General features: G+C 39.3%; 3 protein-coding genes and 1 non-coding gene across 6 annotated transcripts in view; 3 read left to right on the top strand and 1 right to left on the bottom strand.

Moving 5' to 3' along the window:
• The window catches only part of LOC101886704 (uncharacterized), an 847,011-nt gene extending 837,960 nt beyond the window's left edge, over positions 1-9,051 (top strand). For 2 of the 3 annotated variants that reach the window (XM_073947801.1, XM_073947802.1), the window contains exon 3: positions 6,949-9,051. In XM_073947801.1, the coding sequence (XP_073803902.1) occupies positions 6,949-7,940 (992 nt within the window). In that variant the 3' untranslated portion in view covers positions 7,941-9,051. Of the gene's footprint in view, positions 1-2,580; positions 2,621-2,938; positions 3,089-6,948 lie in introns of those variants that run through there. The other variant, XM_068220363.2, reaches the window with a different exon arrangement.
• Positions 1-25,156, top strand: part of LOC137491238 (uncharacterized) — a 1,025,816-nt gene that overhangs the window by 837,960 nt on the left and 162,700 nt on the right. The window lies entirely within an intron of this gene.
• Positions 1-25,156, top strand: part of LOC137491231 (uncharacterized) — a 498,327-nt gene that overhangs the window by 50,738 nt on the left and 422,433 nt on the right. The gene's annotated exons all lie outside the window — the stretch shown is intronic.
• On the bottom strand, positions 443-515 carry trnak-cuu (transfer RNA lysine (anticodon CUU)). Its single transcript has one exon. It is a non-coding gene; the product is annotated as a tRNA-Lys (tRNA).

Here is a 25,156-nt window from a genome sequence, read left to right on the forward strand (position 1 = left end):
AGAGAGGTAACAGAAACGCCCAACGTGGGGCTCTAACCCACGACACTGAGATTAAGAGTCTCATGTTCTACCGACTGAGTTAGCCGAGCTGATGAGAAGCCATGTCAAGAGCTAGACACCGTTAACAGTAATACTTTCCCTGCCTGTGATAATCTTCTGCTAAATCCTGATTTCATCTTGTAACGCTGGACAGAATGTGGCCGAGGATCTATGTCCAGTGCACGTGTTAGCAGTTGCAAGGCAGCAAAATACTTGATCCATCCCTGGGTGGGTTTCAACCACCAACCTTTCAGATAACTGCAGAACGCTCTAACCGATTGCACCACAGAGACTTAGTGAAACGTCACCTACAGTGGTAGAAACGCGGAACTTTGTCTCAAAAGGTCTGCTATATAAAGCCTAATGTAAGTTTGCTGAGAGAGAGAGAGAAAAGTAACAGAAACGCTCAACGTGGGGCTCGAACCCACAACCCTGAGATTAAGAGTCTCATGCTCTACCGACTGAGCTAGCCAGGCTGATGAGAAACTCTTTCAAGAGCTAGACACTGTTTACAGTAATACCCTCCCTACCCGTGACAATGTTCTGCTAAATCCTGATTTCATCTTGTAACACTGGACAGTGCACGTGTTAGCAGTTGCAAGGCAGCAAAATGCTTGATTCTTCCCTAGGTGGGCTTGAACCACCGACCTTTTAGTTAACAGCTGAACGCACTAACCGATTGCGCCTCAGAGACTTAGTTAAAGGTCACCTACAGTGGTAGTAACGCTGAACTTTTTCTCAAAAGGTCTGTTATATGAACCCTAATGTAAGTTTTCTGAGAGAGAGAGAGAGAAAAGTAAAAGTAACGCCCAAAGTGTGGCTCGACCCACGACCCTGAGATTAAGAGTCTCATGCTCTACCGACTGAGCTAGCCGGGCTGCTGATAAGTAGTTTCAAGAGCTAGACACCGTTTACGGTAATACCTTCCCTACTCATGACAATGTTCTGCTAAAACCTGATTTCATCTTGTAACGCTGGACAGAATGTGGCCCAGGATCTATGTCCAGTGCACGTGTTAGCAGTTGCTAGGCAGCAAAATGCTTGATGTGTCCCTGGGTGGGCTTGAACCACCAACCTTTTAGATAACAGCCAAACACACTAACCAAATGCACCACAGAGACTTATTTAAAGGTCACCTACAGCGGTAGAAAGGCGGAACTTTGTCTCAAAAGGTCTGCTATATGAACCCTAATGAAAGTTTGCTGAGAGAGAGAGACAGAGAGGTAACAGAAACGCCCAACGTGGGGCTCTAACCCACGACCCTGAGAATGAGAGTCTCATGCAGGCCCGTGCATACTGCGCATACTGAAGAGCGGTGTTGTTGCGCACATACTGTTAAGCACGTGGGGGGTGGGGAGCGCGCGTACTCAAGAGCAGTGTTGTCGCACGCCTACTGTAGGGCGGTGGGGGGTGTTGTCACGGGGGCACTTTTTATCGTTTTGGAAGGGCACTTTCTATCCAAGACTAAAAAGGGCATGTGAACTGCACAGGTTGACCCCTATGTGTGCACGTGCCTGGTCTCATGCTCTACTGACTGAGCTAGCCGGGCTGATGAGGAGCTCTTTCAAGAGCTAGACACCGTTTACAGAAATACCTTCCCTACCCGTGACAATCTTCTGCTAAATCCTGATATTATCTTGTAACGCTGGACAGAATGTGACCCAGGATATATGCCCAGTGCACGTGTTAGCAGTTGCAAGGCAGCAAAGTGCGTAATTCGTCAGTGGGTGGGCTTGAATCACCAACCTTTGGGTCATTATATCTTGTTCAATACCTATATATTTATATCTTAATACCTATCATTTGTATTAATATGCAATTATGTCTCAATAAATAATTAAAATTGTTCATTCTGACATTTCACCATATTTCTTTTTAAATCATCATATCTTTCCTTCCAGTAGTTGAGTGCTATAGGTCTTACAAAAGCCTTTTATCTAAAAACAGCATAAAAACTCTTAACTGTACATAAGCTCATTGATCTTTTCTCCATTTTTCTTCTTAAAATAGGTCTCTGATAATTCATCTTCATCGCCCAACTATTTTTTTTTTTTTTTTGACTATTTCAATGCAATCTTTTGGTATTGCTTTTTTCAACTCATGACATTGTCTAATTTTGAATTAACAACTATTTTATACCCATCCTCCACAATTACTTATAAGGGTACAAATCCTTTTATTACTTCATATAATACATCTTTAACTTGTCTTAATAAGAGACGACAATTCATGTGGAAAAAAAGAAATTCTACGTAGGCCTATGAAGTTGTAGAAATAGAAAAGAAGAGGTCATAATTATGAGGATGAGATTTGTACTCAGATATTAAGAAGTAATGTTGTTGTAGACATACAAGTCATCATAAAGTGGATTAAAAAAGTTAAGAAAATGTTTGGATTAAAGGTTTGTGTGAGAGAGAGAGCATATATAGTGTAAAGTAAAAACCATGGGAGTAATGTATCAATAGGTCATGACTGCAACAGAAAGTGTCAAAAAAGCTTTAAAAAAAAGACTTTTATTTTGGCGTCGCGCATGACGTCATCAGGCAGCGCCGCTTCACCGCTGTGATTCAACTGGACAAAGGTTTGTTTGAAAACGTTTGCACAGAGATAAACCGATTTAAAGTTAAAGTTCTAAATTTTTAAGTTTTTTTATATGGTGCTAAATTATATTCCTGCTTTTGGAAATATTATTTTAACCCTTTATACAACGTAGTACTATTTTATTATCAGTAACTAATGGCTATTGTTTGAATAAAGTAACAGGAATGTGTGTAATAAGTGTTTTAAAGAAACATTTCACCTGATTTCTTTTTGTTAATTACTCCCATAAAAAAACATTGAAGCAAGTGTTGAAGAGAAGTTATTTTGTTTCTGTTCATTGTTTTGTTTTTTAAAACAGAATAAAGTGTCCAAACAGAAAAAAAAACTCCTGCTGAAGCGACTGATCTCCACACTGTTATAAAGATGGCGTTTATTAAAGAGGAGAGTGAAGATGTGAAGATTGAAGAAACATTCAGAGTCAAACAGGAAGATCTGCAGGAACAAACAGGTTTATTTTCATTCTCAAACACCAATTCTGATTCTCATTCTGATATTTGAATAATAAGAATACTAAATTAAATCATTCTTGCAGCCCTAAGTGTGCTGCCTAGTTTTCCTAAATGCACATAAGCACTCATTAAAAGACAGAAATGAGTTTCTTTCATCACTTGTTCTCATGTCTTTTGTCATTATTTTATGTATTAGTCTCCCATTTTCTCTACCTTCTTAAGGTTATTGCTTTTCTTGTTCTCCTACTGTTTGTAAAGCGCCCTTGAGCACTGATGCTTTACAAAATAAATAAACACAATAAATTAATAAAAGGTTTAACTGAGCTGACAATATAAAGCTAAAAAAAAGTAACAGAAAAGTGTGAAAAGTTTTTCCGAAGGTTTAATTTATTAAATAGCATAATGTCATTCCATTCTAACAATACATCACTATAAGAAATTGAGTACTAGTTTTAATCAGCTCATTTTTGGTTATTGTTTCTTGCTTAGACCTACCTGATTTCTTTTTGTTAATTACTCTCATATAAATAAACTTGAAGCAAGTGTTGAAGAGAAGGTATTTTGTTTCTGTTTATTGTTTCATTTATTTTTAAACAGGACATTTTTATTGTTTTGTTCATTTTGCTTTTCTTGTTCTTCTAAGCATCCTTGAGCACTGGCGCTATATAAAAATGTTTAACTGAGCTGACAATATTTGACCTACAGTATTCCTAAGAAGATATCTGCTATTACAGTGATGGTGTTGGCTTAGTACTTTCCATTTGCATATGTCACGTTGATCACAATTCCTTTTTTTCTCAACTTCTTTATGGGTTTAAACTTGATTTTAGTAGATGTTACTAGTTCTCACAGATAGTATCTGAGTTAGAATTACATCACTATTATACTCTTAATACTTAATTACCAGGGCTATTGTGTTAAAGTATGTCATATGGATGCCCCCAATTTTAAATATGCGGAATTAAATAAACACTAAAGTAATTAATTATTATAAAACATTGTACAGTAATCTAAACTATATTAATGTTCTTGTGGGACGACGTGAGACAAAAGGAACAAATAATAGTGAAAAAAAAAAAACATTTAGCATTGCACTGACTACAACTGGCCAACAAACTAGTCTAAAAAAGACTTTTGCTGCTTAAGAAATGGATTACAGCATGCTGATGATATGCAAACATTTGAGTGTGAAGTTCGTCAGTATTGACCATATTCTTCACGTAACAGCAGGCGCAGCCATTGAATTTTTTTGCTTGACACTTTTTTAAAAGAAACCATTTTTAGATCCTAAAAACAGTGTTATGCTGCTTACGAAAGGGATGATAACTCCTTTCAAGGTGTACCGTGGTTTGGAAAAGTCAAGGTTTTAAAACCGCTAAAATTTTAGTCAGAATTAATAGCCCAAACCTATTATTTTTTATATTTCCCAAATTGTGTTTAACAGAGCAAGGAAATTTTCACAGTTTGTATGATAATATTTTTTTTTTCTTCTGGAGAAAGTCTTATTTGTTTTTTTCCGGCTAGAATAAAAGCAGTTTTTTTTAAAAACACCATTTTAAGGACAGAATTATTAGCCCCTTCTGAATTCTGTCTTCAACTGGATGCAAGTTTTTTTTTTTTTTTTACATTTTAAGATAGTATCTCCAGCAGAAAAGATATCTAAAGATGCCATTTCAAATCGTAAAGCAATCTGTTTTTGAAACTAATGAAAACAACAGATGTCAATGATTCATTTGAATGATTTAGCCTGACATGTTTACTGCTCCAAAATATAAAAAATAAATAAATACATTCTTTTTATTTCTTTTATTTTCTTAAAAGAAAATATTTTGTGCTTAAAGGGGAAAAAAAATAGTTTGTTTTATACCTAGACATTTAAAAATAATATATTTTAGACCAGTAATCACAATACTGTGAAAGCGTGATATTTTTATTCAAGGTTATCATACGTCAGAATCTTATACTGGCCCATGCTTAATGCTGCTTGATGTTGCAAAGTCATATTTTCTTATTTTTTTTGTATGAATAAACATGAATACACTTGTTTGTAGAGCAAGTAGTGTGACCGTTTTCTACCGTTATTCCTGGTCATTTCTCCAATAGGCAACTGAAGCACTAAAACAATAGCATGTGAGATCGGGGGCTGTTTCATGAAAGTGGTTTAGAAAAGTGGAGATTAAAGTTGAAAACCTGGCTTCAGTGAGCAGAACTAATCGTCCACGCTTAAATTGGTTCCATAACAGAAATTTGAAGATCATTTGATGTAACTAATCTGAGTTCAGTCAAAATAATCCAGATAATTTGCTTGTGCACGTTACTGTCATGAAACCCTAAAGGTTGAGCACAGATGCATTGATTATGTTGTGTGCTACCATGGCAATTACTTACTGTTATAGAACCAATTAAAGTGCGGTCAGGTTTTTACTTTAATCCCCGCTTTTCAATTCAATCCAATTCAAATGTTTATTGTCATGTGCACAGTAAGGAAACACGTCTCCCTGTACAATGAAATTCTTACTTTGCCGTCCACAGTGAAGTCATACACACAACATACACATTATACACATAAATACACATATATACACAGAAGTGACTGAAGTATGATTATAAAATGTAAGTATGTAAATATCTATGAAAGTAAACAATATATAAACCTGATTTGAGTAATGAAACAGATGTAAACAATGTACAGTGTTTTTTTTTTTTTTAATTGTGCTCATTATGCAAAAATGTGCGGAGCAAGCAAACACGTCTGCCACAAGGGGCGCCATGATGTCAGCAAAATCTGAACTACTTTTATGAAACAGCCCCTAGGGGTTATAAAATAATCCTGGGTTTTCATTAACATTAACAGTTTCACATTGGCAAACCCTGGGTTAACATTATTATTTGTATATTTAAGATGCCACTGTCCCTGATTGGACTAACAGCAGGTAACCTTTTGAGATGGCATTTCTGCATCTTGGCAGGTATATAAAATGTCACTACGTAGGTCTTCAGCTAAGCTCCTTTGGCTTAGTCTATTTATTCTTCAAGGGTTGCCACAGCTGAATGAACTACCAACTTATCCAGCATATGTTTTAAACCAGCTGCAACCCAGTACTAGGAAATATTTGCATAAGTTATAAACAATAATGCAAACTCACAAATAGAAGAGTAAATTATGCGTACTTGCTATGAACATGCAGGATTTGTCCCAATCGGGTTTTCCAAGCAAGTTAAAAATGTTTAAATCATGTGAAAGATACACATGAGGGAACTTAACACGAGTAATCCAGAGCGAGTGCATTTGATCAATTGCATTTAAAGCCACAGGCACTAAAAGAGCTTGGTTTTCCTCCAGACCCCCAAAATTAAATATTCTGAAAGGAATATGATCTGATTTTGAGCCAAAACCTCAGACACATTCTGGGAACACCAAAGACTTATTTTACATCTTTTAAAAAATGGGTATTTGTAGGAACCTTTTAAAGGGATAGTTGATGCAGAAATGAAAATAGCCTCACCATTTACTCTTCCTCGTGTGGTTTAATAAGTTTTTTCTAAAAATAATAATAATAATAATGGTTTATAATAGGAACCCTTTAAAGATATTTATGAAACAGAAATGAAAATAACCTCACCATTTACTGTACTTGTGGTTTTTAACCTTTATGGGGTTTGTTGATTCTGTTAAACACAAAAGAAGATATTGTGGAAAAAAAAAGTTAGCTTTCTTTGTGTTCCAGAAGAAAGGAATTGTTTAAAAGCAAATGAGAGAGTAAATGGTAAGGTCATTTATATTTGTGGGTGAAACATCCATTTCATGCTTATCGCTTTGAGTCTTCATACTAAAGTTAACTTCTTCTTTTTTTTTAAGACCTGATGTTGCTGAAAGAAAAGACTCATCAACAGAATGAAATGGAAGAGATACAGCAAGACATGACGACTGATGAAAAACCTACACTGACGAAAAAGACTTTGTCACGTGGAAGACCTCGGAAATCCAAACCTAGGTGTAATTTCAGCTGTAAACAATGTGGAAAAAGTTTCAGTCAAAAGCCAAAGCTTGATGTTCACATAAGAGGTCACACTATGGAGAAAGCTTACACTTGCAAACAGTGTGGAAAGAGCTTCTATAATACAAGAAACCTAACAGTGCACATGAGAATTCACACTGGAGAAAGGCCATACACATGCCAACAGTGTGGGAAAAGCTTCCATAAAACAGGAAACTTAACAGTGCACATGAGAATTCACACTGGAGAGAGGCCATACACATGCCAACAGTGTGGGAAAAGCTTTCAAACTACAGGAAACTTAACAGTGCACATGAGAATTCACACTGGGGAGAAGCCTTACTCTTGCCCTCAGTGTGGAAAAAGTTATAATCAAAATAGCAACCTTGAAGTCCACATGAGAACTCACAATGGAGGAAGAACTTTTGTTTGCACACAGTGTGGTAAAAGTTTTGCTCAAAAACAAAATCTTGACCTCCACATGAGGATTCACACTGGAGAGAAACCTTACACATGCACAGAGTGTGGTAAAAGTTTCCCATATAAAAGCACACTCAAACACCACATGATAGTTCACACCGGAAAGAAGCCGTTTGCATGTGCGCAGTGTGGAAAGAGCTTCACATGTAAAGCTAACCTCAGGAACCACATGAATGGTCACACTGGAACCATAGTGTTCACATGTGATCTGTGTGGAAAGAGTCTCACACACAAATACTCCATAAAGAACCACATGAAGACTCACTCAGGAGAGCGTTTTATATGCATTGAGTGTGGAAAGGGCTTTAAACATAAAAGAAGCCTCAGCAATCACATGGAGCTTCACAATGGAGAGCAGAGTCCTCAAAATTAAGGCCTTGTCCACACAAACATGAGTATATGCATAACAGCAGCCTTTTCATGTAGTTTGGCTGTTAATTGACGTGAAGTTTATTTATAAACTACTTTCGAGAGGATCACATGCTTATGATTGTCCACGGCTGGTTCCACATTAACCAACACATGATTCACCAATCAGACGATTCCTAACTCACTATAAATAACCAGAGTTTCTAACCTTAATTATCTTTATCTTGAAGAATTCCCCTTCTACCCCTACTCCTCCTCCTTTCTAGAATGGGCAACACAGCAGCCCAGTGATATTGTTGCCTTACAGCAAGAATGTCACAGCAAGAAGAGCCCTCACTGAACTGGTTGATATTTGTGGAGAGTTTGCTTATTCTCCCCATGCTCACATGGGTTTTCCCCAGTTTCCTTCCACAGCCCAAAAACACATAACCTAAGTAAACTGAACATTCTAAATTGGCACCGTAGTCAAGTTCTTAGAAGCCATATATCTCCCTTTAGCCATCTGGATATCTGTCATTAGAACAGAAACAAGTCGGGGGAGTTCATCAAGATCTACCTGAGCTCAAACTCCTCTCTCACCCTGCTTACGAGAGGTAGCCCAGGGCTCGAGGATGATCTTTTGGTTAGGATGATATTTTGATTATGATCTTTATGCTCTCTCCCATGACAGCATGCCAAACCAGTGTGAACTTTTAAAAACATACCAAATTACTGGAAATAAAACGCTTTGAACACCTGAAGATTTAAACTCAATAACTAAAAAAGAGTGAAGATTTTGACAACTGTTTTGTTGTGTAGATCAGCCCAGTACCAGGTTGTGAGAGTTGCTATTGGGCTGCAAGAACGCATAATAACTCTTTATGTTGATAGATTGTATGACTTGTTTCGTATGCAATCAAGTATCAACGTCTGAAAAGGTGTAAACCAAATAAGCTACATCAACTCAAGAGATGTGACCCAACCAAAGCAGTTGGAAATTCCCGGGGGAGTTACATCCTTTGTTATAGTGTCTCACAGACAGTAATTTGGGTTAAATTACTTGAAAACCAACAAGTTAACATCACTGCTGAGGAACTGCACCATTCTTTGTCTTCAATAAACTTTTCCCCCTGTAAGTACTTTGGTCAGCTTACTTATTTTATGTGTTAGAGTCATCTATTACATTGGCGGGCCACCTAAGAATGGTTCAGCCAAATACAGCAAAATCTGACAATGTGTTTCAACTTATTATGAACCGATAACCATATTTGTGCACATTGCACACTTCAATCAAAAAGTCAGCTCTGAAAAGAAAATAAGAAAAATTATGGAGGAGAAAATGTTTGGGGAGATGCAGGGAACATTGTTCTACACCCTGAAATTGTGTTTTTGATAATTCACATTGTTCGATTGTCACTCTTGTGAACAAACACATTTTTGCTTCCAATTTTGGGCTTTCGACTGCCATTTCACAAAACTTGTTGGCAAATTAAAGTCCGGCTAAACCCTGTTCAGACTACACAATGCCATTTGCCAGTTACCACAGATCAGATTTGTGTCAGATAATGACATTTTGACTTGATAAACTCTTGATGTGTTGTGAGTAACAAATGAAGTTACTCATGATTCAATGATGATTTAAATGATTCAAAACACTACACATTTATTTTGATGGACTAATTTGAAAAAAAAAAGGTTTTCTTTACGGAGACAAACTTTCAGTAGACAACGTTTTGTAGACGTTGAATGAAGGTTGAATTATCTTTCGATTTTGCAAATTGGATCAACGTTAATACCGTGACGTTGTTTCACCATACAATCCTTCATTAAAACCATGCAGGTTACTATAGATCCAGGTCCTCCAAAACCTCGATTCGATTACATTTTCGATTCTAAAGTCACGGTTCGATTCGATTTTCGATTATAATTAATTAAGTAATAACCAATTAATTATTTGTAGCTACCTGACCTGCATGGTCTTTGTTTTACCCATAAACAAATCATACAGTAAATAAATAAAGGCAAGTTACACACATAATTACCACCTGTAAATCACTTTTTTTGCAGGACTCGTGAATAGGCTGTAATAATGTAATAAATCTGTGTCGTTATAATGGCGTCGGTAAAAAAAGTGCACAACCAACAGGAACCAGCCAACAGTATCTGTTCGCTAAAATGACTAAATACAAGTGAGTGAAAGATTGAAGCAGTCTGCTGACCCGCTAACTGCCTGGACCCACTGTCTCGAGTGCATGGCTGTGTCTGTGTCTGTGTGGTCACGTGATGTGCGTTTTCAGCTGTAGTGAGGAAAGAGGGCTGCTCAGAAATGCTACTGTACACGCCACTGTGGATGTCAAATCGTTGTCGTTCTAAAATGCCATTTAAAAACAAAGACATATTAGTGTAAACACGGCCTGAGTGTGTACTTTTCACAAGCGGATTTGCAACGGGGGCGGGGCGGAGGATCGCAATGCCGGTGTTGTCTATTGGACAAACCGTAATACGTACATAGCAGAGCTTGCAAACTGTTTTTTTTTTTGTCGACAACACGAACGTTGTCAACATAACTCACCGGAAATCCAAAATGCTTCCACACCGGCGACTTCATTGAAAGAGAAGAGGCTTTAAGCTCTGTCAACGAGTCTCCTGCGTCTGCCGTTTAGCAAGCACTCAACAAGCGTGCTTTTTTCCCACTTGGCAAGCCAAGGTGACGTGACATGGGGGTTTGGCAGCATCGACGATTCTATTTTTTGATTCGATAATCGAAATTGAGCATAAATTTTAAACTATTTTTCAGTAAAAAAAAAAAAAAAAATCATAAAACATCACCTACAGCTAAGAATCACAAGTAAAATACATTACGTCTGTTTAAGGTTTTATAGGTTGAGAGAAATGCTTGAGGTAAAAGCTGGAACTGGGGACAAAAGAATTAAGTGTAAAACACTAAAAACATCTATATCATTCAGTCTAGCAGTTAAATACATCTTTTATTCTCAAACACCAGGTGAGTATGCAACAAAATCAATAATGAGGTTTGCCACTCTGTAGACACTGAGAATGAATGACTTCACTTTCACAATAGTGAAAACTCCAGCTAAAATCTATAAATCTGACATTGCGCCTTCCCTTTGCAGGTCTGCATGCTAAATATTTAGTTGTTTTCCCCTATTTGCATGAAGCACATCTATTGTGTTTAGCTTTACTGCAGCAAAACTGAGCACCTGTGGGTGAAACATGTAGATAAATATTTCAATAAATCATCAAGAAAATGTGTAGAATATATTGTTCAATTCTCTTTTACAAACACAACAGTTACACTGACATGTCCAGATCTATTTGACTATTATAGCCTATAATCTAAATTCCCAACACAAACTACAATATTTAGATTAAATGCTCCTCATTCTCTAAACACATCAATGGTCTCAACATGGTCATAGTCGAGATAAGGCACAAAAAAATAAAATAAATAAATAAAAAACAGTTAAAACGTTCCATGTGACTTCAGTGGTTCAACTGTGAACATACCAAGCTCCAACAACACTTTAGTTAGGCAAAACAAAACAGTAAATACAAATTTGTTTGTGTATATCTCTCCAACATCATATCAGGGTTTGTGTTTACTACGAGCAGTAAGCGACAAATAAGTTATTTTTACAGTACTTTTGATGCACAAATGTGTTTTTGAGCTTAGTAAGATTACAATTGATGCTGAAGATTAAAGCAATGTTTTGACAAAGTTTTTAGTTCCTTTTCTGGACTTTAAACATCTTAGGACCCTTGCTTTACATATAGAAAGAGGGAACTATTCATCTTATTCTCCGTGCATGAGCGGGCGCAGCCATTTGAATGTATTTGGCTAGAGACTTCCGGTCTCATTCACTTCCATTCATATTTACATGTTAAAACAGCTCGTTTTGCTGCTTGATGTTGCAAACTGATATTTTCTTAGTATATTATTCTATTTTGTCTGTATAATCATGCAAACACTTGTTTATAGAGCGAGTGGTTCGACCGTTTTCAGCCATTATTTATTACAAAAACAAGCGCACTTCCACATTGAAGAATAAGGTCAATAGCTTCAAGGCAAATGAGTCACATATCACATCGAAATCACCAAAACGAGCACAAACCAATGTTTAGTTTGAAGAGAGAAGGCAGGAAGAATAAAAAAAACCTTTGCAAATTCTTAAAATAACTTTTCTCTGTGATTTAACCTTTACGACAAATGTACTGGACCTGTTACACATATATTACTATCCTTTATGAACACAAATTTCACTGTAACGGGTGCTGTTGTTTTGCTCCAGAAATACCTTCAGAGAACACTGCATTAGTCAGACATTCATACAAAAGAAGAGTTTGGTGTGGTGTAGCAGAACTGCAATATATGTTTGTCCAGGCTGACATTGGTTTAAGCCATCTGTATGTCCTTAATGCCCTCAACTGGAGCTTCCAGAAAACCTGCAATAAATGAAATACTAGCAGAGATGGCAAAAGTACACATGTCCTTTACTTAAGTAGAAGTACAGTTACTCACCTTTAAAACGACTCTGGTGAAAGTACTGACTACACTTTTGTACTCGAGTTATAGTAAAGAAGTACGGCCTCAAAAATGTAATAAAGTAAAAAGTACTCGTTTCAATCTCAGTTTAAAGACATGTACATGGTATAGGTGAATAAGAGGTAACTAAATTGGCATTAGTGTATAAGTGTGTGTGTAAATGTGATTGTGTATGGGTGTTTCCCAGTACTGGGTTGCAGCTGGAAGGGTATCCGCTGTGTAAAACATATGCTGGAATAATTGGCTTTTTTTTTTGCTGTGGCCACTCCTGATAAATCAGGGATGAAGCTGAAGGATAGCGATTGAGGATAGGTAGGTAACTAGTCCTCACATCCTATTGATACATACAGTCATCCACTGTGCCGTTATATCATATTCTTATTAAAAGGTTGCAGAAATGACCCAGCGTCACAAAGTTCTGTTTTAATGGATTCATATTATATTTTTTAAACAAAATAAAAGTGCAAACACAGACACAGTGTTTGGGATTTATTTAACAATCATTCAAACTATTTCATTTGAAAACATGCAATCCTTTAAAATAAAAAAAAAATTTAGTTATTTAATTATTTAAAACACATAAAGCTTTTTTTTAGATAAGTGCAACACTTTTCCTCCTTCACCTGAAAAGTGATGTGATAGTTTAAATAAATGATCAAAATCCAATTTTTCCCTGTCATTTTCCTTTTTTTTTCATTTGATCAGCCGAGAACAAAAAAGAAGGAATCCACAAATATCCTCAATATCCTGGAAAAACACTGAAATTAAAGGTTTTGGGTCCGTGTACGTTGCGTTCATTCGATTTTTGATTTTAAGTTGAAAAACAAAATTTAAATTACCATGCTCTACTCGTTTTTCGTTTTAAATATGAAAATTAAATTATAAAATAACGGTTTGAACATCTGCAAAATGTCAAGTATTTGAAACATGCCTCATTTATGATTTCTTGCTATTTTATTATTTATTGTTTTAGCATGTAAGACCCGGATGTACTGTACAGCGAACACGCGCTAAACGATTGATGGCACTCCGTAACATTATGGATCACTACGTGGTTTTCAGATACAGCAAAAGAGTAACAGTGAATTAGGACGACATGTCAATTGACAAAATAAGCAGGATTTTCCAGGTGCAGTAAATTAAGAATTGGTAGCCTATCTTAAAGGGCCATGAAACCCCCTCGTTTCAGCAGGGTGTTTTCACACCTCTACTTTGGAAAAAGTCAGAAAAGTGGGCGTGTCCAGCTCTGTTTAGGGGGAGTGTCGGAAGAACTAAAGTGGGAGGGTGTGGGAGTGTCTATTTGGGCGCGCTGAATTTCAGAGTCAAAACACACAACCACAGCGGACAATGTGACTGTGTTTACATGGACATCTGTAGTGGAATTATTTGCCAAATTATTAAATGGTGGACTTTAACTGCAGTTTGGCTCTTTTCAAGAGTTCCCACTTAGATATGATTGGCACTTATAGCAGGTTTGGCATGCTGTCCTGGGAGAGAACCCTGAGCTCGGAGATATTTGAGCCCAGGGCTCCCGCCCGGTCTAGAAGCATATCAGGAGAACCGAGATCAGGTAGGTCTCGATCGCTCCCCCTTTAGAAGGGGAGAAAAAGGAGGAGATGGGGTGGAAGGGGGGATTCTTCCAAAATGAAGATAGTGCAATGGGGAGAAAGTGATCCATTTATACTAAGCTAGGATCATTCTGATTGGATTATTACTGATTACGGATGAGTGGCCAGCGGTGCACAATCATATCACGTGCTCCTCTCGAAATTAGTTTATGAAACTTCACTTTAAGAGTTCCCACTTAGATATGATTGGCACTTATAGCAGGTTTGGCATGCTGTCCCGGGAGAGAACCCTGAGCTCGGAGATATTTGAGCCCAGGGCTCCCGCCCGGTCTAGAAGCATATCAGGAGAACCGAGATCAGGTAGGTCTCGATCGCTCCCCAAAAAATGCCTCTAGCTCGGGACAGCAGCCGAGTATTTCAAAGAATTTCCCCCAAAAAGCTAGAAAGTTTTTACTATATCCGGCTGCTGGATATAGTAATTAAGGAATGAAGAAAGAGTAGGGGGCTCCAGTTGGAGCAAAGTTTGAAACTGACTCCTGTGGAAGCCAGAGCAGGGGAGGGGGATGGGTGGAGACTAGATAAGGGGGGCCATAAGGGGTGGGCGGGGTTGGCTCATTAAGAGTCAAAAATGCTCGAGGAACACTCCAAACGGAGATAGAGCAGGGAAGTGGCAGCGCTATATATAAATATATATGTATATATGAGAGAGTATATAAATATATATATATATATAATGGGATAATCTAAGGCCTGGAGGGGGTGATCAGGAGATTTCTGAGTCAGAATGGGCGCTGCGGGAGTTGGGTGCAGCAATTTTTTATTTTGCCATCTCTAGCAGAAATCGTGAAGTGTGATTTGGGCGGTGGAGATTTCTGCTAGAGGGTGAGTGGCAAGTTTGGCCAGACTCTTGCTGGAGTCGATGCTCGTGGAACACTCTGGAGATGGAGCGGGGAGTGACAGCGCTCTATATAAATATATATCTATAAACGAAAGTCCATAGATATACATATATAATGAGTTTCAGTGGCCTGGGGGGGGCAGTGACTGACCCCTGCGGGGGTCGGCGCCCGGGGAACAGGGCAAGCTGGCCTACTCTAGCAGGAGTCTGGGAAAGGGGATTTGGACAGTGAAGACTCCTGTTAGAGGGTGACGGGATAAGTTAGGTGCTCGAGGAACACTCCGTTAGGAGATGGAGCGGGGGAGTGACAGCGCTATTATAAATATATATCTATGTACAGGTGTATATAGATATATATATATATATATAAATAAAGATTGCTAAGGCCTGGAAGGGACGGTGAGACGACCCCTGCGGGGGTCGTAGCTCGGGGTAACACTTCTGCGGAAGTCAGAGCTTTAGTGGGGGCGGGGTCCGGCAGGAGTCGGGAAATGGGAGGGGGCTATGAAGACTCCAGCGGAAACGGCCAGGGTGGCGAGGTGACGGGGGGCTTGGATGAAACTCCAATTACCTATGTGGCTGGGGGAGGAAACTGAGTGTTACTCAGGCTAGAAGGAAGAAAAAGAAGAAGGTGGCTGGGTCACACCCTCGCCCTTGAGTGGATGTGGGATTATGGCTGACAAGAGCCATCTGGGCTTCTTTGGGGGGCCAGTGGCTAGGACGCATGTCTTGAAGGCATCAGGTGACCACCTTTCTAGGATCTGGATTTGTTGCTGCCCTTTGTACTTCTGTGATGGCTGCTCATATTCTGAAACATAGTATACAGAAATAAGAGAAGTAATTCAACACCTTTAATACTTTTCCCACACATTTAGAGACCTTATCACCATTTTCAATCAAAAAAGCTGGCGAGATTTATCTTACGGAATATTTACTAAATATTAAAATGTAACAAATGAATCCAACTAAACATTCGAATACAGACACATGTATATTAAAATCTAGCCGATTAGACAGGTTGTCACCTATAGAGCTGCAGACTGATAGTGTTGCAGTAAACAAGCGGCAAGCTGTCAAACCCTAGTAGAATTTTACTGATTACGTAACTACCTAGTATCCTGATATTCACGGCTTGAATACAGTCAAACTTTAGCATACGATGATACCTTGTTCAACAATAAATGTATTACCTTGTAAAGGAATCTAAGACTTTCTAATACTTTAAGCCCTCAAACTCCTCTATATTGACTTATCAGCCCCCAACACCTTCTGATACTCCGGAGACACCCTGTGTAAGAGTGACTGAGAGTTGATCTGGGGGATACCTGTGGAGCAAAGAACTGCTATAAGCATCTCTTAAATCAGAATCGTGTGACAGGGCAGTTGTGTCATCTATAAATGGGAAGAAGAGGGGGGGGGGGTGTGCAGAAGGAGAATGAGGCTCGGCGGAGCGACTCTGCTATAGCGGAAGTACAAATGATAGTCAGCATTGGAGCGTTATGAGTGCTAAAGATTGTCAATAGTGATATGAAGAGTAAATGGGGGGGGGGGGGGGGGGATATGTGAATATGGTATCAAGGGTGTGGGCTGTATAGGCAGAAAGTATCTTTGCGAAGAGTGTAAATGCATTAGGAATGGATGAAGAGTGTGATGGGTTGAATGAGGGCAGTTTCAGGAGCTGGCAGTCTTGAACTCTAAAATGGAAAACAAGAGAGAATTAGAAATGAAATCTTAGCAACATGGCACATGTACAGCAGACATGATTAATTGTATCGGCTGATATTCGTGGGAGGAGTCTTCATAAGTGTATGGATGATTGTGAATGGAAGCGCCTTTGTTAATGCATGTTCCAATACTTAATGTCACAATGTGCCAGGGTTGTAGAAGTGGGCATTTGTCCTCCTGCAGGGTGGTAATTAGAAGGAGAACTGAGTGTGTGGGGCGTTTCTATGCTGGAAGTCCAGGAAACCTCTTGGAGAGCTGGTGGGATGATGATGGAGTGGAGTTTAAACCCCTTACTGATATAGAAGTTTTTTTAAAACTCGAATGTATTTAACACAAAGTATAAGTATGAAAGGCTACTCCATGGCCAGAAATGTCCTCCTCTTGTTTGTTGCAGTCGAGCAGGAAATTGTTTTCTTACTGTCATTATAAACTGACTGACGTTCAGGTGCATTGATATGAGAGTCACAATTGGCGTGATACAAAAGGGTTACTGCTTGATGTGTAGGTTGTCTATCACTTGCTGGGTAATACTCATTTCAGAATTTTAATTTACTTTTTTTTTTTTTTTTTTTTTTTTAAATATATGTATATATAATTATTAATAAAATGTAAATATATCAACTGCCTACATCAGACTTAAAAAACGATGTTGCCACTTAATAGGAACTGTGTTAATGTAATGTTTATCATGGCTTTACTCCATCCATGATAAATAACATGTCTGTAATCTCAACATGATTATTTGGCCGGATTCAGTCTCTGCACGCAGTCCATTCATGAATTTGTCGGGAGAGAAGGCGGGACCGTCTCCAGTTTTGGAAAGCTCATTGGATGGTGATACTTCCCCTTTAAGCTATTGGCTCCTTGGAGTCATGGTCAAGAGTTCAGAGTGCAAAGGCCGGCGGCCATTTTGTAGATCAGATCGCTACAATGTTTATGCGTGAAAGTATGGCTCCACTCTCACCAGCGGCTGGTTTGGATATCAGTGCACCTTTTCATGGATGTATATCGACGAATGAAGGTGTTATGGAATAATGTTTATGGATTCGATTGCCTTGTCATTTGCCTTCGAACTATTTCAGCTGTCGAAATGTTATGGATCTGCTGACCAGCGGGAGGCTGAGAGGTGAGTTCATTTAAAGCGTTCTATTCACGCTGATCTCGCCAGACTTCCCTTTAAAGCATGCACGTTACCGAAAGTGGACCGTTAACGTTAGGTGATCTGTGAGTTCGGCTTCTCTCCGGTGGCTTGAAATCGCCGGCGTCATAAGTTTAGACGAAGTTGTGGCTTGTGTAGTGAGGGGCAGATGAAGTAGAAGATGGAAGAGTTGATATGCCGGCTTCTTGCGGGGATTCTGGCTCGATTGCTGGCGAGGCAGCTGCTGGAGTTTTGGGGAGAGCAGGGTTCTGGTTGGAGAAGTTGTTGTTGATTGTTTGTTCTTCCATGCCAGAAGGTTGAATGATGCTGAAGCGTAGTTTAAATGCTGGAGCGTTTGTAGCGGGAAGCATTCTTCCAAAATGAAGATAGTGCAATGGGGAGAAAGTGATCCATTTATACTAAGCTAGGATCATTCTGATTGGATTATTACTGATTACGGATGAGTGGCCAGCGGTGCACAATCATATCACGTGCTCCTCTCGAAATTAGTTTATGAAACTTCACTTAAATGCAGCTTCTTTATCTGCCAACTTAAAGATAAATAATTCTTGTTCAGCCCGGTACTGATTGATCCACGCACCAGCACCCGCCTGGGGGTTGAAGACCACTGATCTAAACCACTACAATAATATGAAGACACACTATAAGCATGTATTCAGCAGTTTACTGTAAGGGACCTGGTGAACTGATGTATTTACTACACATGCATCTGAAAATAACCCTGATTACTCATTCACATGAAGCAATATATTGACTGAAGATCTTCTGTCAGAAAGGCTGTGTGTGAAGGAGAGTCAGCGCTCATGATTATTGATCAGGTGTTTCTCAGCTGACAGAATAAAAGTCCCCTAATGCTCCATCAGTGTGAATGTGACTGTCAGGCTGGTGAAAGACATTAAGAGAGCGGGTTTGTGTTTGTTTTAGTTTATTTACATCATCGTCCACAATATAATATACAGATGAAGATCTGTTGCTATTTATACAGTAAAGTTTGATCTACAAGCTGAAGTATGTGACTGTCAGGGCTGTAGTACTCGAGTCCAGACTCAAGACGTTTCTTTCTATAGTCTAGGACTCGCTAATATTCAGACATGAACTCGGTCCAGCAATAGCCATTGGTTGAGTGTGTTTGTCTGGAAAACAGGAAACATCACTGTTAAATCCACTGTGAGTCTAGAATGGGCACTGACACTCTCATGTGATACACTTGTCTGCGGCTGCGTCTTATCGCTCCTCCTTCATATGAGTGCCCTGTTCAAGTGCGCATCAGTCACTGTCACCCAGACACATGTGGGACACCGCTCTGTTTCTCAAGACTCCTGGCTGACAGACATCTAGAAAAAAAAAAGTCTGGACACCTGATTAGGGCTGGGCGATGTGGATTTGAGTAGATCAGGTTAGATTAGATTAGATAATCCAGATTATTGGGGAAAGATAATCTAGTGAAGTGATCAAGAAAATGTCGGCCCAGTCTGTAAGTGTAGATGGTCTAGTAATAACACGACACTTCCCTTTAGATTGTAGATGAATGCATATGCTAAAGCTTTATTTCATGTGTCAGTCGCTCCATCTCACCCACAGGAACAGGCTGACAGACATCTAGAATGACTTTAACACACAAATAAAGCAAACAAAGCTCCAGACATGTGAAGGAGAGATCGGGCCTTTTGCTCATGAGTATAATCTGAGGTTTAGACACCCCTCACACGCTTTGGAGAGGAATGTGTGAGTGAAAGAGAAAGCGGATGGCCAGTCATGAGCTGCGGCCTCAACACATTACACACATATTAGTCTGAGCACTGGCTAGACAGTGTCTATAGGCTGTATCATATTTGCTTGTCCACAGTTTTACTAGTTAATAAATGCGTCTTGATGATGCTGTGATGTAGGGCTGGACGAGAGTGTGAAGCTGCATTGAGTTTGTGCTGGCCATCCTCCAAGATAAGCAGCTCAGCATCTGTCTGTTGCTCTGTCCCGCCTGGGTGTTTTGGTCATTCAGAGGAGTTCACCAGCGCTTCTTTCTTCTCCAAGTATTCCTCTTCAGAGATCGTGTGTGTGTGTGTGTGTGTGTGTGTGTGTGTGTGTGTGTGTGTGTGTGTGTGTGTGTGTGAGTGTGTGTGTGTGTGTGTGTGTGTGTTTCTCAGTCTTCATCAGTATCATCATTGATGTTGATGAAGTGTCCTCCAGGATGCTGCTGTGTTCAGATCAGCTCAGTCTTGTCTACAGATTGATCTTCTTCATTGTTTCTCTGTTGTTTGAGCACAAATAATAAAAGTCAATGTCAAATCCACTGCTGATATTAGAATGTGATGAACATGGAAATGTCTGAATCCTGTCTGAATCTCTGTCAAATCTTGAAACAACTGTAGAGAAATCCAGCAGCTCAATGAATAAAGGAGAAATGAAGTGTGACGTTTGTTTCTGCTCTTCTTCTTCTTCATGATTTGTCTTGAACTGAACAATAAAAACACATTTATTCCAGTATTTATTGATCTGTTCATGTTAGTTGATGACAATAAAGTTGTTCTCTGTTAGTTCTTGTTGTCTCTCAGTGCATTAACTGATGTTCACCAGCACAACTGTGGATTAATAATGCTTCAGTAAATGTCTGATCACTCTCATTCATCAGGAGTCAGTAACTAGGATTCATAAATGCTCTACAAGATTCATTCACTGTTCTGAATTAACATTAACGACACCTTAATGTAGAGTTTGATCATCATAAGACATACAAATACACCAACAGTAGAGTTAAATCTCCATCACATGTTGAGTTTTCTCCATCACTAACACACACTTGATGACACTATTACTTTGGGATTCTGACGAGTGTTTCAGCAGTTTTTCTTCTATAACCAAGACCACACACACACACATATTATTCACAATTATTTACTCATGTGAAGTCTTGACAGTATTACAATGCAGATTTATGACTTGTTGATTCTCAGAATACTGAAGATTGAGTGTGATTGAGCATTTTAAAACAAGTTATTAGAGCTGAAATAAAGTCTTAAACACACAAGACTGCTGCTCTTAAACTGTCTCTGATTGTAATTAAGCTGAATGTGCAGGTAAATTTGGAGCTTTAAGCTTTATTAAGTAAAACAAGAGTTAAACAGTCTTAAAAACAATGCTAATAATCACCCACATTCTGCTCCTGTATAATCATGGGCGTAAATCTGATTTAACAGTAGGGGGGGACAATAAATATAAAATTTCTTTCGAGCATTTTTTTAAAGGGGACACAAATAATACAGCCGAATTGTTCTAATAAAGATATGTTCCCGCAGTTAAAAATGGTTTCATCATAATTATTAGTATAGCATGGAGACTACGTCATTATGATTATTTTCAAAGTTTTCTCAGGTTCAGTGACAGCAAATTTTTCTTCAAAACTATTTATTTGTTTGTTGTGTTGTTTACAGTCAACAGTCTGACTTCTAAAGCAGAATAAATGCAGAAAGACATTTTCCATACTCATAATAACTAACTTTAAAAACGTTAAAATAACCAATCATATTGTAAATAAGTGAGCCTGTGAAATCTGCTAAACAGCCACAACTCAGAAAACTTTCAAAAAAATTGTTCACCCCCCAAAAGAATTGTCATCATCCCTTCAATAAAGCACAACACCCTTAACTGACACTGTACATCTGACTGACCCTGCCCTGCCTGTTCCTCAATCATCTCTTTCTCCTTTGCCTGTGATTGATAATGTGACATATGTATTTTCATAAGCACTCATTCTGAAAAGCCAGTATGCTTAATATGTGAAGTTTTTGTACTTGGCGTTTAGCTGCACTGAAAAAAAAAATCTTATGTCTATTTTCTCTGTCAATTTATCCAATGCATGACACTGCCAGACAAGTTTATTTATGCTGTAGCACATTTTATACACCATGGCAATTCATAGTGCTTTACATACAGAATGCAAAACTATCATAAAAATAATCACAACAATAAAAACAAATTCAAGAGTTCACACTTAGATATTGCTTGACAACTGTAAGCAGGTTTGGCATGCTGTCCCGGGAGAGAACCCTGAGCTCAGAGATAATTGAGCCCAGGGCAGATGGGGTTGTCGCGCGCGTACTAAGTACTAAAGAGCGGTGTTTTCGCGCGCGTTCTGATCAGCTGTGTTGTCGCGTGCGTACTTAAGAGCGGTTCTATAGGTGCACTTTTGATCCTTTTGTAAGGGCACTTTCTATTCAAGACTAAAAAGGGCATGTGCACTGCACAGGTTGAGCCCTATGTGTGCACGTGCCTGCCTGTAGGGGTCAGAGCCATGGGGTGGAAGGGAATCCTGCTGGAGTCACTATAAGGGAAGGGGTAGAAAGGACTGGAGAGGGGGGTGAAGGGGGTGAAGGGGGGCGGGGGGGCAGGGACTCCGAAGGAGTAATTTGCTCGAGGAACACTCCTTGCGGAGATAGAGCTGGGAGGTGGCAGCACTATATATAATTATGTATTTATATGAAAGATATAGATATATAAATATATAATGAGGTAATCTAGGGCCTTGGGGGGGGTTACTGATTCTTGCGAGAGTCGAGGCTCTTGGCTCTCCTGCGGGAGAGAGAGCTGTATGTGCCATCTCCAGCTGGAGTCGGGAAAAGGAATGGTTGGTGAAGCCCCAGCTGGAGGGTGAAATGGCACTTGGGCGATGACCCCTGCGGGGGTCCGATGCTCGGGATTAACTCTGCGAGAGTTAGAGCTTGAAGGTGACAACACTATATATATATATATATATTTATATGCGTGGGTGCATATATATATATATATATATATATATATATATATATATACACATATATAAATAAACGTAAAAAAAAAAGATGTGTGAGAATAGGGCCGGGGAGGATCGGTGACATGACTCCCGCACAGCTCGGGGTTGGGTGAGCTATTTGGCTGGCTCCGGTAGGAGTCGGGAAAGATGAGGGGGAGGTGAAGACTCTTAGTGGAGGGTGACGGGCGGTATAGGTGCTCTGGGGGTGTTCCTGCGGGAACAGAGCGTGAGGGTGACAGCACTATATATAAATGAATATTTATATGCATGGGTGCATAAAGATATAAATTTATATAAATAAAATCAGAGAGAAAAATAAATAGTGCTATACTATATGTCATCATGGGATGGGGGGGAGGTCCTACAGAAGATAGAAAAGTTGGGGAGCAGTGAAAACTTCTGTGGCAGCGGCCGGGGGGGATGGGGGGTGGTGACAGGGGGGCCTGGGCAGGGAAAGAACTCCTGCTGGAGTTAGTTGAGTGAAAAGGGGGAGAAGGCTGAGTGCAAATCAGCTGGAAGGAAGAAAGGAAGCTAGATGGCTGGGTCATGCCCGCGCCCTTGGGAGACTGGGTAGTTCCTCGGGAAGCTGGTATGGTTGGGTTGTATTCTCTCCCTGGACTAGGCCCATGCCCTTGGCCGCTGAGATTACTGCGTCTGCTGGTGAGGGTCCTCTGAGCTTCCCTGAGATGGCTGTGGCTGAGTCAGATATAAGATTTGAAGGCGTCGGGAGACCACCTTCCTAGTGTTTGTATGTGTTGTTGCGATAGCCCTTTGTGTGCTGCTGTGGTGACGGCTCCAATTCTGAATGAGTGACTGGATTATGAATCTGATGGAAAGCCTGAATAGTCCTATGACTTTAAGGTGTTTTTGTAACCAAAACATGTTACTGGGTGGTGTGTGTCGTCTATGAAAAGGGGGCTAGGGGACTTGCGCTTAGTGTTTTCCTATAGTGTATGAAGCTAGGAGTATTTGGAACGGGCTTGTGGAGGAGGGAATATTGAATATGAAGAAGCAATGTCCTTTTCTGGATTGATCTGTTTACTTTGCTTGATGAGAAAGGAAATTATTTCCTCGTCAATCAAGGTCAGATCTGTGATGGTGGGTGGTTATTGGGATCGAAATTTGGAGTTACTATAAATTCAGAACATCTGAGAAATCTGAAAAAGAATATACATTCCATCTAGAGTGTGGTCTGTATGAAAGGATAGGTAGCCTTTTCTGATTGTGCAATGCATTTGGAGAGTATGTTGTGTGTGTGAGGGGCAATCTGGTATATGGGGGGAGGGGGGGTTATTCTGAATGCCTTTAATAAAGCTGGTTTGTGAATTACCAATAGAATCATAAATGAAGCTGTACATGAGTTTGTGGAAGAATTTAATTCCACTTAAATAGCTCTTGGAGTTGTCTTGAATGTGTTTGTAGAATGCAAGGATGTGATGTATAGACTGATTGTAGGCGGGGAAAACAGAAATTAACTGTTGTGTGGGGAATGGAATGTGTGGATGTGTTGAGCAGTGAGAAACTGATGAGGTGTTCTGGGGCAACTTAAAATGTATAAATGAATGTTGATGCAAATTTTGTATGCTGTGGTTATGGTATTATCATCTTAAAAGGAGAGATGGGGTCAGCTGCGGCTCTGCTTCTGATACCTGTTTCTGAAAATAAAGCAAAAAAGAGAGTCAGCGATTTCCTATGCACTAGGAACATTACAACAGTTATAATGGATTTATTTATTTTTTTTCCCTAAATTCAGAATGTAGCGATGGAGAGCCGCCTTAAAGCAGGATAATGCCTTTTATTAGTGCAGTGAACGGCAACTTCGTTGTAACTGTGCATGAGAATATTGGAGGCAGGCTATTAATTTTTCCACGATATTGCCTGTTAGAAGCGCGTCTGATAATGTCCCCCACTGAGGCGGCAGCATCTGTGTAAAAAGGATATACTGAGGATGAGATTGGATAGCTAATAAATGAATGGCTTCTATTCCAGCGCTTAAGGAAGGAAAGCATAAAGCAGGTCGCATGCTTTAAGCGCCACCTGGTGGTTACAAATTTCTTTCTTCTGTTAAACCAGGGGTCACCAAACATGGTGCCCGCGGGCACCAGGTAGCCCACGAGGTTCTCGAGTGTTGCTCACAGGCCTGTTCTAAAAATAGCTCACCATAGCGCCACTTAATAGTAAACTTCCTCTAATATAGAAGTAATCATTTAAAAATGTAAATATTTGCAAAGATTTATAAAAATAAAGTGTTGCACATTGATGTGTTAATTACAGGTTTACCCTGTAGGTTACCCAGGGCTACCCTGTTAACTCATTGTTGGTAACTTTGTGAGAATCATTAACATGATCAGCATCTTCTCATGGATGAATATTATTAATTATTATCAAAAACTTAAATTATAATTAAAAGTAAATTGAGCAACTTGTTATTTGAGAAGTGTTTATCTAACTGGTAACCCTCCCTGTTAATCGTTACCCAAGAAGTAGCTCTGTTTCATGGAGGTTAGTGACTCCCGTGTTAAACGCTAAAGACAACATTTT

This window comes from Danio rerio, chromosome 4 (assembly GCF_049306965.1).
Source record: "Danio rerio strain Tuebingen ecotype United States chromosome 4, GRCz12tu, whole genome shotgun sequence".
Taxonomy (NCBI): Eukaryota; Metazoa; Chordata; class Actinopteri; order Cypriniformes; family Danionidae; genus Danio; species Danio rerio.